At 44.7% G+C, this 14,059-nt stretch overlaps 1 protein-coding gene across 3 annotated transcripts in view; it reads left to right on the forward strand.

Annotated features, from left to right (window-relative positions):
- The window catches only part of msh3 (mutS homolog 3 (E. coli)), a 57,911-nt gene that overhangs the window by 14,800 nt on the left and 29,052 nt on the right, over nt 1-14,059 (forward strand). For 2 of the 3 annotated variants that reach the window (XM_079515696.1, XM_079515697.1), the window contains exons 9-20: nt 349-458; nt 1,024-1,138; nt 1,231-1,315; nt 4,494-4,603; nt 5,513-5,645; nt 8,368-8,555; nt 10,311-10,479; nt 10,706-10,770; nt 11,699-11,815; nt 12,028-12,135; nt 12,805-12,919; nt 13,551-13,708. In XM_079515696.1, the coding sequence (XP_079371822.1) occupies nt 349-458; nt 1,024-1,138; nt 1,231-1,315; nt 4,494-4,603; nt 5,513-5,645; nt 8,368-8,555; nt 10,311-10,479; nt 10,706-10,770; nt 11,699-11,815; nt 12,028-12,135; nt 12,805-12,919; nt 13,551-13,708 (1,473 nt within the window). The remainder of the gene's footprint in view (nt 1-348; nt 459-1,023; nt 1,139-1,230; nt 1,316-4,493; nt 4,604-5,512; nt 5,646-8,367; nt 8,556-10,310; nt 10,480-10,705; nt 10,771-11,698; nt 11,816-12,027; nt 12,136-12,804; nt 12,920-13,550; nt 13,709-14,059) is intronic. The other variant, XM_079515698.1, reaches the window with a different exon arrangement.

Below are 14,059 nucleotides of genomic sequence, written 5' to 3' on the forward strand. Positions count from 1 at the left end.
TGGATAGGAGCAGTTGTTTTTGTTACCTCAGCAAGGCAGGCGAGCCAACAGTATGGGTTTGAGCGAGCTGCAAGGTAAGCATGTGGCCACAGCAAGCAGCTGATGGCTGAGTGCGCCGTCCGAGTTGACAAACCATGGTGGACGGAATCGTTAAACACGTGAATAAAAATGAGCGCTCTCTTCCCCCATCTCATCTCAGCCCCAGCCTCAGCCGAGTCGACACCAACCATCCTAGGGAAAACAATATCTTACACTCCATAGTCCCTAGAACAATACTATTATTGTTTAATGGGTTTAATTGTTAATGCAATTATGTCTCTCCTTTGTATGTGCCCCGTCCCCCCCAAGTGACCAGGCTGATGACCGCGTGCGCATAGAGAGGAGGGACAGCACACAATTTGAATTTGTTTCTGCCATGAACACCATTACTGAGTTCTACTGCAACACCTCGGACACAGGTACTGCATGTTAGTGTGTGTTTCTCTTTGTGAGTTTCTGTTTCTGTTTGTGTGCCCACGATTCCGATCTGTTTGTGTTTCTGTCTGTGTATATGCCCATGACACAGATACTGTGCGTGCGTGCGTTCTTGCGTGTGCACCCAGGACACAGGTACTGCATGTGAGTGTGTGTTTGTGTGGGTGCAATCTGAGAACCCATCGTCCAAAAATAAAGGAAAAACAGCACCCTTGACGGAATCAACAGTCTGTCTCGAGAGACTAGTGTGGGTGTGACACCATGGTTGATCAGCAGACATGGCTGTCTCCCACAGAGGTGTGTGATTGTCCTGGAAACGCATTTCCTTCTGGACTCTCTGTGCGTGGGTAGACAGGGGTTACGGTCATATTTATTTGTTTTGAACACTGGGGGCAGATGGTCAATAAAGCCATTCGACTATTACGGTTCGGGGTTTAAGGGCTTGTGACTCACTGTGTGTGTGTGTGTGTGTGTGTGTGTGTGCGTGTGCGTGTGCGTGTGCGTGCGTGCGTGCGTGCGTGCGCCATGTGTTACTCAATGCCCCCCTAGGCTCTCGTTCCCTGTCCAGTGTAGTGTCATTGGAGATGCCAGTGATCTGTTGCCTGGGACCGCTCATCCAGTACCTCCGAGAATTTAGCTTGGAGCGAGTTTTACTGAGTGACAGGTACTCACACACACACACACACACACACGGCAAGCGTTATCACAGCATTTCAAAACCACTTACAACAAGTGAACATGCTGCTTCCCTTGTAGCTCCTTACGCCATTTGTCCAGTGAGTCAAAGGGCATGGTCCTCAGCGCCACCTCCCTGAGGAACCTGGAGATCCTCACCAACCAGGTACGCACACATCAGAAAGTCCATTCAACATATTGATACGAAGCCATTTTGCCTGTACAAACTGGTGTAGGTGTGGGTAGGGACGGTGTAGTTCCCTTGCCATGATGTAACTAATATTGGCAAAATGTCTTCAATAGTTTCTCCGTTGATTAGAAATTGATATTCCCAAATTGTCTCCTCATTGACTAGCATTGCACAGTGAAACATGTCTCCATGTCACTTTATTAACTCATTCCATGCCACGGGACGCCTTTGGACGCCTCCCCTTTAACACACAAACAAATTCTACCAATAGTTAACAGAATTTTAATTTGGAAGAAAATCGGGACTGGATCCATCAATCCTGTTCAGAATCTTCAAACAGTAAAATCAAGTTGATATAAAAAAATAATAACTAAAAAAAACATGCAGTGTTGGGTTTTGTAATGTTAATATTATTGGCAGAATCTGTTTGTTTGCGTGTGCTAAAGGTTTCATCCAGTCACCGTAACTACACAAGTGTCATTTAAGCAATATTACACGAGAGGGTGTTGGTTAACGTGATTATTGCCACGACAGTGATGCGGTGAGGAACGAGACAAAGTCGAGTTCCGCAAGCATCACTGAAGTGGCAATAATCGCGTTAAACCACACCCTCGAGTGTAATATTGCAATTATACAACAGTTACCCTTAAAACTAAGAAAATCGCTGAAAAAAAATATTTTTTTAATGACAGATGTAGTCACTACGACCACAAATGTCCCAAGAAACTAGCTAGCCTAGCCACCGAGTTTGCTAGCGCTCTGGGAGAACAGAGCAGCTGAATTCTTTGTTTTGATTAGGTGGTGAATGGTGCTGGTTTAACCCACGGCTAGAAGGCTTAGGCTGTTTCAACCAATCCGATTGCTTCCTCGAAACGACCTGTGGTATATTGTGCTTTAACCCATTAGGCCCATTCTAGAAATGCCTTCTAAATCAGTAGTACTCAAACTTATTGTTTTGGCCGTGGACCCCCATCTGAAAATGGTTTCTGCCAGGGACCCCCAGAAGAGAAGATTTGTGTTAAGAAATTCAAAATTATTCATTATTCAAAGATTTTTCAAAAATAGCAAATGTACAAGCTCGTGCTCGGCACTAAGTGGCGCGCTGTGTGCTTGTATATATGCTATTTTTTGAGTACCACTGTTATAAACCTATGTTATATATAACATATTATATGTTGACAGGTTGAGCCTTTCAGATAAATCGGACCTCCATATATATGGGATTCAAGTTGTTCTGCCACTCCTCCTGTCTTGGAGTTTTACAGCGGAACTGTGAGATGAGTTGAATTCTCTGTGCACCCCTTGTTCCTTGATTGTCTCCACCACGATACGGGAGGTCCCCGTAAGTGGCTGGGAGGCTGGTCGGTTAAGATAGATGTTATGGTGAGGTTAAGACCCCAGGACACTCTACAGCGGCTCGCCTGTAAGGCCTGGGTATCTATTGAACTGCTGCGGGAGAGAGCACCGCACCCCCTCTATAGAGCGTCGCAGTCCCGCCCCTTTCATGACGACGCCAGGCCCAGGAAATGAATCCTAATGCGCTAAGCATCTCCCTACTTCTCTCCCTACTTCCTCTACTCTTCTTCTGACAGCAGCAGCATAGCTAGCCAATAAGAGAGGCAGGCGGGCCGCGCGGGGCGTCACCAAGGGCGGGTCTATGTCTTAAAGCGTACGTAGAAAGAAATCACGCATTTTCCCCATAGACATTTAAAAAAGTATTTAAAGACCTTTTAAGCGTCATACGAAGCCAACTCGAGTCGTGACAAATCATGACAACAAACACTATATATATTTTGGACCAAACAAATAGCTCAAATCTAAAATGACACGGATGCTTTCCCGGTTTTAATGGGTTAAAGGACTATTTAATTGTCATTAGTCATTCTGGTTCTACTGTTTCTAGAGCCAGAACACCATCCACTCCCATCACATTGTCTCATAGTCATCAGCCAGTGCTAGCAAGCTCAGATGTATGGATGTGCACTGCACAGCCAAACATCCCAATGTAAACACTAAACACACACCAGGAGCATATATTTGAACAATGTGTGGTTCTTTGTGTTTTGTCACGGAATAGGCTCGAAAATTAAGGCCCGGCCCTACCTGGGCCCTCATCAAACCCTGTACACTCAAGACACTGCCCCTGTTGCCACCCTTAGATCTCCATATATGGAGCTGGCCTGTTCTGACATTTCATATGTTGATCTGACCTCATCAAACCCTGTACACTCAAGACATGCTCCATATATGGACAGTGCATGCTTCTCGCCCTCAGGCGTCTTACTGGTTTATTAAATATGTTTATTACTACATACAAATATGTTCTTGGAATTATCCACCCGCTGAGTATTACGTAACAGCAAAATGCCATACATATGTGCCCAATGCCCATGTACATTAACAGCCATTCTGTATGTTGAACTTCAAATGATTAAGTAAATAATGTTCTGAATCTGTGTGAATTCCCTCTGCCTTAAAAAAACACAGAACTTTCTCTTCTTCATCTATGGTGCTGAAAAATGTTTTTGGGAATCAGACCGAGAGAGAGGAGGGACTTGGCTTGTTTGATCATGGGTTGGATGAGACGCATAACTGCACTAACACTGTGTCACTCAATCGACAGATCAAACTGCAGCTTCCTTTGCATATTTATTTGAAATTGATTTGGAGGATAAGCCCCTTGACATGCAACATTTCGTTTTCGACATATACTGTCCTGTTCATTACACTATAATCATACACTATGAGAGTTAACTTTTGAACTAAATTCCTCGACTTTGACTGCACACAGCTAGATGATCAATGACTACTGAACCTCACTTGGATGACGGTACCAACATTTGACATCTTTCAAGTATGGCAGACTGTTGCGTCTATACTGTATCTCATTAATCACAAGTTCAAGCCCACTGACTTTGAAGCCTGCTTTTATTTACCGGATGTTTAACCACATGGTGCCACTTTTCTGGGCATGTCATAACAGGTGAACACCCGAGCTAAATTGCAAATCGGCTATTTTCGTCTCAGAGATTTGATGTAGATGTAAAAAAGGAGGGGACCAAGTACATATCCCTACGGAATCCTCGTGGTCAATGAAGTGGGTTTATGTGCTTAATAAAAGGTTTAAGCCTTGTGTATATTCCTGGTCTTGTAGACAGACGGGGGTGTGAAGGGCAGTCTGCTGTGGGTATTGGATCACACACGCACTCCGTTTGGGAGGAGACTAATGAGACAGTGGGTGAGCCAGCCTCTCACACATCTACAGTGAGTACTGGAGCCATCTGACCATCTTTGCTGAAGATTTTCTCTGATTTCTCATCAAGCATTTTTGAGTGGTACAAACCACTCCAACAACCAGCTTTGTCTGTATGTTTGTGTACCTGTGTCCCTACGTGTCCGTGCAAAGGTGAGCATGGTTGCTATGGTTAGTGTGTGACGTCACTGACATAGCTGATCAGACTATATAAGACCTTGCACCACTCAGTTCACACGGGTGTGATTTTTAATTAGTGTTTAGGAAGGTCTTAAGCGCATGCACCCTAGAATCCCAATATTGTGTGTGTGTGTGTGTGTGTGTGTGTGTGTGTGTGTGTGTGTGTGTGTGTGTGTGTGTGTGTGTGTGTGTGTGTGTGTGTGTGTGTGTGTGTGTGTGTGTGTGTGTGTGTGTGTTAAACCTTCCAAGAAGCCATTAACGTGCATAGACTTGAAACTTGTTTGAGATAGATAGTAATACAACAAGGTAAACTTTAATTTGCCATTATTTTTGGTCAATGTTATGTTATCATCCCATTATTGCAGTTGAAAGTATGCATTGATTTGAAAACTCTTTTTTGGAGTGGTGAGTGTCTCTCCCAACCACCAATCCAGGATTATATTTGTGCCTAGCTCTCAGATTATAGAGATAACCCGACGTCTACAGCTTTTCAACATCAATAAATCCAGATTACATCCAAACACATTAGTTCCAAGACAGATGCATTCATGCACACACGCAGACACACGTGCACAGATGCACACACAATACAGCATGAATTCCTGGTTGGGCATGATTGCAATGTTTTAAATGTCTGTATCTAAAAGGCATAGTATGTACAGTATGCATAGCTTGCCCTGTGTTTACATAACAGTAACACATTTTCTTTCTCTCTCTTTCTCTCTCTCTCTCATGTCCAGGGGCATTTCAGACAGGCAGGAGGCAGTGTGTGAGATCCTGGAGTCAGACTCTGCCACCCTAACGTCCGTCAAATCTCTGCTGTCCCATCTCCCTGACCTGGAAAGAGGCATCTGTAGCATATACCACAAAAAGGTACACTCTTCTATAGTGGGTTTTTTTCTTCTTAAAAAAAAACCTGCCAGTTTAGGCAAAGGGAGGACAACACCCAATCATTCCTGGCGCAAAAATAAAGTTCTGTCCTAAGGGTGGTGCTAGAGGAAAGTCCATGGGGTCAATATAGTAGGTTTCATCCTTTATGTAGACCATAAAGGTGCTGGAAAATTCCAGCCTGTAGTTTTCAAGATATCATATTTGGGACCAAACTGTTGAACAGACACAGACTGACCACCACTGACATGCTTAGGCCTCACTCACACGGTCGCTGCAGATTGCTCTGTGCTTGCTGTATACAAAGGGTGTGACACAGCTTGCCGCCCCAATGCATTTCCAATGGGAGTCACATGGTCTGACACAACACTTGTGTTGTATGAGGGGGAGGGGCGCAGTCGAAACACAGCCGATATAACATACATACATACATGCAACAGCTTGTAGTCCAAAATGTAGTCCTCAAACCATGTGACTTCCATTGGAAATGCATTGGGGCGGCCATGACACTCACAGCATTCATACAGCAAGCATGCAGCAATGCATTAAAGGTCTGAGTGAGGCCTAAGAGCCTGCTACTACAGTATGCTAACAGGGCTAAAACTTTACAATAATCACTCATACCACAAAGAAGTTGTGCATAGAGAAAATACACAATGTACAATATGTACAGAAATAATAAATATGTAGGCCTATACACGTCTGAGATGATCCTTTTGAAACTTCTCAGTGGAACTTTCAAGGCCAATTTGAGTCTGGTCTGCAGGTCGTTCCACGACCAGAGGCCAAAGAAAGCAAGACATGTTTTACCCCCCTCAGATGTAAATGCTGGTACTACACACCGTAGCCAGGCATTTGAATTTGGAGGACATTTAGGGAGGAAGATCACTAAGAATAGCTTTATAAATGAAAATATACCAATGATGTCAGCATTCAGCCTACAGTGATGTGTTCCACCTCAGTGTGTGTGTGTGTGTGTGTGTGTGTGTGTGTGTGTGTGTGTGTGTGTGTGTGTGTGTGTGTGTGTGTGTGTGTGTGTGTGTGTGACAGGGAGAATGAGCAGAAATAACGCAGCACATAGTAATTAGCTTAAGTCGTTTACATGGAACAATTTTACTTGTGATCCGTTTGTGAAAAGGTTTAAACCCACCCCTCCGTGAGACCGTGACAGATTAAAATTTCAACCGGTTGTTTGGGCATGTTTATTATGAGGTGTTTCTATGGAGCATTTTCATTCTGTTTGGGTTTTAAAATGATTAGAATTGGAATATTAGGTTCCATGTAAATCCTAGAGAAAGTTTCAAAACACATGTGCATGCACGCACAGCCACACATGCACAGAGAAGCATTAATTGTCACTTCCTCTCTGTAGGGAAATGAGGTTGTGTTGTGTGTAATGGTGTGTCACCTCTATGGCTCCATTTCCATAATGACACGGACGGAATGGGTTATGCTCTCAGGTCCTTGTGCACTCAGAGCCATAAAATAGAGCGACACACAGGGTGACATGAGGGACTATATAAAGTGCACCACGTGATGGTTTCTACCATTAAAAGTGTAACACCCATTAACCCTTAGTGATCGAATCCTGTGTAGTAATGCTGTTAAAGCCAATATGAACGCAGTATAGTCTTCAATATTGCCTCCCTATGACCCTTTTAGTGCAGTCAATAAAAAAACTAAAATGATATTATCTTAATTGACCGATGATGATACTTTGACAATAAATTACATACACATAGATATTCAGAGTCATCACATAGATCATCTGGACAGGTAATAGCCATCATAAATTTACACCAACCCTTTTTAAATGTCGACAGCCAAGCCTTCATTAAAGGGCCGTGCCCTATACACAATAGACTATACAACAATGGCAGCATTTAATTGAGCATTCATGAAGGAAATGACAAATGAATTTGAAAACATGCTTGGTAAACGTGTGATTGTGTTTTCTTTCAGAGGTGCTCTGTAGTGTAGAGCAGCGGCTGTTTGTGGATGTTCAGGGACTGGATGTTGTTGTCCAGTGTTTAATGTCTTTGTTGTCCTGTCCCCAGGCTGTGTGTCTCTCTGTAATAGATGGTCCTTCTCTAAGCCTGGCTGTCATATCCTGCACAGATGAGATTCACTGAACTAATCTCCCTGGCTTACAGAATTCCCCAATACCAGGATGACAGCACGCACGCACGCACGCACGCACGCACGCACGCACGCACAGATAGACAGACAGACACAGTTATTTGCACTGCACTGGAGGATATATTTGTTACTGCTGGTTTATAACGAATACTTTTGCTATGATGAGTTGCTGCTGCCCGTACACTTTGTAAAATACAGGAATTATAATGCTTTATAACAGCCATCTGCTCTAGTAGTTATACAATCGTGTGCGTGCGTGCGTGCATGTGTGTGCATGCTGTGGCTCAGGAGGTAGAGCAGGTCGTCCAATGATCCATGGGTCGGCGGTTCGAATCCCGGCTCCTCCTGTCTACATGTCGAAGTGTCCTTGGGCAAGACACTGAACCCCAAATTGCTCCCGATGTGCTGGTTGGTACCTTGCATGGCTTCCGCTGCAATCGGTGTATGAATGTGTGTGTGAATGGGTGAATGTAATGCACAATCTATGTAAAGCGCCTTGGATAAAGGCGCTATATAAATGCACCATTTACCATTTACCATTTGTGTACGCGCGCGTGTGTGTTTTCAGTGCTCCACTCAGGAGTTCTACCTCATCAGCAGTAGTCTTTCCCGCCTGGGCTTGGAGCTACACGCCCTGCTGCCAGCCATCCAATCACAGCTTCGCTCCTCTCTGCTCCGAACCCTCCTATTGGACTCTCCCGAGCTGCTGGCTCCCGCCCACAGCTTCCTCAAGGTGCTCAACGAAAAGGCTGCCAAGTGAGTTTATTTGTGTGTGGAAGGAGAGGCTCAGTGTGAAATGAAACGTAAGAGGTTTGTAATTGTGCCGTAAGTTTTTATTTATTTATTTATTATTAAAGCGCAGTTTGGATGCCACAGAAGATTAGCCGAGTTAGGTATGATAAATTAGGCTTAATCTAGAGTTTTAAAAAAAAATGTTCACCTTGATTTAGCTTTGGTCGCTAGCCGCCGCTAGCATCCATGTCAGAAACAGCCAAAATCCCCAATCCTCCGTGCGTGCACGCTGTCTATAGTGTCTACTATGATCGGAGCCTAATAAAACATTAATTCGAGCTCCTGCCAAACAAAACAATGATCGGCTCGCTAGTAGGCCTCTGTGAGCCTCAGTAGACCACTCTGGTACTTTCGGTTTCAACCATAACAAGAGCTCTTCTCTTCTTCTCTGCTGCTAGTGTTGCACATTTCACTGGCATTGGCTACCTACCGCCCCCTATGGGAACGGGCGTCTAAGGAGTTAAAGCATTAAAGCTCTATTATTATGTAATCGTTAAGCATGTAACGATATATTGATTCGTAAGTCGATTAAAACAGATTCAATTTAGAGACAATTTAAATCGTGATTAAATCGCAATTTGAAAAAACTAAATGCAGGACCTTTATAAGAGAATTGATTAACAAAAAATAGTTTGTCATTTGCTACTGTATTGAAAAGAAGATAAGATAAGAAAATAGTGGAATTGTGTAAGAGAAATAATGGCAGGCAATGTTAAAGGAACATTCACTTTTTCTGCTTTAGTGTCCATGAAAACACAAGAAAAATTCTATAAAAAATAAATGGAAAATAAAATAAAGAGCCATTCACACCAAGCACAATAGCTATAAATACAGTATGTTGTTTTAAACTCGTTCTTCTAACTGAAGTGGAGTCCACACACCAACTATAGTGATTGTTTGGATCAGTTCCAGAGTGATTTTTATCAATGACCTCCAGCCAATAAAAATAGCATCAGAAGGACATGTGCGATGCAGTCGGCCTCATTCACCCTCAGTCACATCAGTGACCGTTTTATTATGAATGGAGATGATTATGTATCGCTATTCGCTAACGCTAGCTGGTAGTGGTAAGCTAAATGGCATTACTTCAGGTAACCTACAACTATCTCACCACCTCAATGAATCGGTCAGATTATCCACAACTAAAAAACATTGCATGGGACGTATTCTCAGTGATGTATCCCACGGTCATCGGGGTTTCGGGTCTGTCGAACATCATACCCCTCACTCAGGCCCAGCCGGGGTGATCAAGTCCCGACTTACGTCCCAGTAGCTACCCTTGATCAGTCCCATCAGGGAAAGACCAAAGCCACACAATCCGTTGGAACTACTCTACCGGGGCTGGGAGGTACGCTTCTAGCGCGTGGAAGGACTAGGCTCTGTGGGCTGACTCCTGTCCGGGCCCCTCCTATATCTCACCAGGTCCACTCCTGCTCTCACCAGGCCCAGGACCTATGCGTTGCACCAGAGTCCCAGCACCAGACGCTTTATTCAGGAGTGGTGGATTCTTGAGCCATATAGTCTGTTACATGTACCTTTCAGCATAATGTTGTGATGTTGAAAAAATATATATATACTATTATCATCACAATATCAATGTTGGGGTATTTGGTCAAAAGATATTGTAATACAGGCCTAGAATGGTGAGCTCTGTTGTGTCTTATGGAGGGGGATGTTGTGGTGCAGGTTGTATGTCTCATGTTGTGGTGCTTGGTGCAGGTCTGGTGATAAGAAGGAGCTGTTCGCAGACCTCAGCGGCTTCCCATTGTTGAAGGAGAGGAGGGAGCAGATTCAGACGGTCCTCAGTGAGATCCAAGATCACCGCAAAGATGCCAGAATTACTCTCCGGGCTCCCAAACTGGACTACATCACTGTCTCTGGGCAAGAGGTGTGTGTGTGGGGGGGGGGGGGGTGTGTGGGTGTGTGTGTGTGTGTGTGTGTGTGTGTGTGTGTGCGCGTGTGCGCAAACGAATAACATTCATTTTTCTGTGTTGCTGACGATTGGTATTCCTGTGGGCGGTGGGTTTCAACACATCCTCTGACTGTGTGTTATCCTTCTTCATCAACACATCTTTCCTATCCTCAACCCCCCACCTCTTCCCCGCTGTGTGTAGTTTCTGATAGAGGTGAAGAACTCCATGTCTTCTGTTGTGCCATCGGACTGGGTCAAAATCAGCAGGTGAGTTTCTCGTTTGGTGTCCACACAGGCACAAATAACACACACACACACACACAAGCGCGAGCGTGCGCCCGCAACTCAGGTTTGACCTTATGTCTTGTATGTCTGTCTTGTAAGGTAGATGAAGAGACATTCTTTTTGTTTTTAAATATGTTTTTGGCTTTTTCCGCCTTTTTATTGATAGTTGAAAGTACATACTGACAGGAAATGGGGAGAGAGATGGGTGGGGGGAAGACATGTGGCAAAGGCCATTGGGATCGGGAGTCGAACGCGCGGCACGCCGTCCGGCTGGCTCAGCAGCCTAGGTGCTCAGATGGTTGAGCTAACCGTCCGGGCCATGAAGAGACATTCTGACACTAAAAGCATCGTAGTAAAGCCGTATTTTTTTTAGACCTATCATCGCAGGAAAAGATTATGAAAATATATAGGCTTTTAGCTGAGAGAAACTTACAGAGTGCAAAGTTGGAGTAAGTTAACCCGAGTCAACCAACAACAGGCTAAGTGGTCGGGGGATTACTGAGAAAACAAGCGTGTGCTACGTAACATACAAAGCTACTACAGTGTAGGACAGCAAGTAGACATCATACCAGCATCTATCTAATAAGTAGCCTGGGGTGCACCTATGCTTTCTATGGCATAGGCAGATCCGCCGGGAGAATCTAGCCTGTCCCGTTCCCAACCCGACAAAGTCTGCACTTCTTTCTGCCCTAACCGAGAACTGACACCAAATCAATTAAATTTCTCGCTTTCACTGATGTGTGCAGTTGCGTGTCGCATTTTTCCAGCTTGCCCCTCGTCACCTCGTGAAGCGACAAATTGATCACGTGTTCAAATTCCAGTAACCAACATTGGCCGGGTAATTGTGTAGGTGAAATAGGCTCTCTCTCCCCCTCTCAAAGAATTAACACTGATCTCTTCTCTTCTCCAGTACCAAGACAGTGAGTCGTTATCACTCTCCCTTCCTTGTGGAACGCTACAGGAAGCTGCTGCAGCTCCGAGAGCAGCTGCTGTTGGACTGCCAGAAAGAGTGGACCAACTTTCTAGAGTATTGAACTGCAACACACGCACACAGTCACACACATAATCCACTGATCATTGGTTATTATTACTGTATGTGCAGTAGCTACAAGCTTGTTTCTATGCCTATTTGTAGTTGAGTGCTACTGTCTCAGTGTCGGCTGAGCAGAACAAAAGATAGCTTAATTTACCCTCTCTCTCCGTCCCTCTCCCTCTCTCTCTCTCTCTCTCTCTCTCTAGTCATTTTGGGGAGCACTATCACACCATGAAACGCGCTATTAGTCACCTAGCAACCATGGACTGTCTCTTCTCATTGGCTGAAGTGGCCAAACAGGGTGACTATTGCAGGTGATGGCCTCATATGATGACCATAACTATTTAGTCAGGCGTGTGTATGAGCTTTTTTGTGTTCGTGCAACCATGCCTGGCTCACGAGTATGTGTGTGTTTGTGTGCGGCGTGTGGGTGTCCTGTGTCGTGTCCCATAGTCTCAGACAGACTGTGTGGGGGAGTGTGTACTGGGCATGGCAGAACGGCAACAGGCCTTCCACCCCCTCCCTGTCGACAACACTCCATCTCTGTACCCAATCCTCACCTTCAGCAGCTCTGAAGCATCCCTCCATACGTCCCTCTACCACTTCTCAACTTCATTCCCGTATTTTCCTGTATTTCATGCCTCTGTTGCCAGACATTGATAAAAAATCTTATACAATGCCTTGTGTCTTGGGTTCTTCATTTATCTCCTGAGTGTACAAATGTAACGAAATGGACCTGTAAGGGTCCATTTGGTTACATTTGTAAACGCTTGACTAAGACTTACAAATGGATAAATTAAAACTCAGGAATTTACTCTGTTGATGTTCTACGTCTAAAGGTCCTTACAGACTGGGTGTGCTTTCTGAAAAAACAGTGGAAAAATGCCTCGTGAAATCCGAAAAACGCACCAGTCTGCAAGGACCTTTGAGTATGTGTTTTGCGTTTGTGTGTGCACCTGACGGTGTGTGATTTTTGCCTTTAGGCCTGAGGTGTATGAGAACCGCCATCAGATTGTGATCCGGGACGGCAGGCATCCTGTCATAGACCAGCTCATGGGAGAACAACATCAATATGTTCCCAACAACACTGAACTACAGGTACTCATGCATGGCACAGTATATTTCTTCTTTCCTCTATTATTTTTTTCCCGTAAATGATGGAGTTTTTCACCGGCTTTTACACGTGTTAACCTGTGATGTGACAATAAAGTTGAGTTAACCACTTGGCACTTACGCTAGCATCCCTATTCTGGGGTGAAATTTGGCAAAAATTGCATATCTACAAGCTGATCTATTTTCGGCAAAGATATTAGTGTAGACTGTAGAGAGAAAAAGGGAACAGGCCTACTATAGAGAGTCCCGGGGAGCTCTGGTCAACTAAGTATATGGGGTTTGAGTGGTTTGAGTTGAGCATGTGTACACAAACAAAACCTACATGCACACACAGTGACAGAGCACAGACGTTCACTCGCTTACTCACTCAGAGAAATTCCAAAACAAAGTTGGGACCACAGACACGCACGCTCCTCATACACACATGCTCACTCACTGGTGGAGTGGGCGCATAGGCTAGGTTAATCTTGCAATTGGAGCACAAGCCAAGAAGAGGAAGAGGAGCCAAGTGCTCAGTCCACCCACCTCCTCAGCTGACGCATGTGAACCTGTCCTGTCCTGTCCTGTCCTGTCCTGTCCTGTCCTGTCCTGTCCTGTCCTGTCCTGTCCTTTGCAGGGTGAAGGTAGGAGGACTATGATAGTAACAGGGCCCAACATGGGGGGCAAGAGCTCCTACATTCGGCAGGTAGCCATGATCTGTGTCATGGCCCAGATGGGCTCGTACGTGCCGGCGACTGAGGCTCAGCTGGGCATCCTGGATGGCATCTACACCAGGTATGAACACACACATTTACATACATCCACATGTAAAATGAGTGTACATGTTGTAAACGGATGCTAATTGTATACAGCACTCACTGAAACGCACACACATAAACACAGGTGACGGAGAAGTCTCAGGCTTTTTCCTCTGCTTTTAAATGTGTGCATATGGGCGCTTTAATTTTTGGGAGCATTCAGACAGGCTTAAACCTTTATACTCTGTAGTGCTCTGTCGCTTCACGATGCGTTGTTAACTTGTTGATCAGTTATTTTCGGCAAGCGACGCGATGGAGTATAAACATAGTCTCGTGTAGCCAGCCTTCATCTGCCTTTGCAATGCATATTAATTTGCCCCAGGCAGAT

Source organism: Electrona antarctica (genome assembly GCF_951216825.1).
Source record: "Electrona antarctica genome assembly, chromosome: 12".
In the NCBI taxonomy this organism is placed as follows: domain Eukaryota; kingdom Metazoa; phylum Chordata; class Actinopteri; order Myctophiformes; family Myctophidae; genus Electrona; species Electrona antarctica.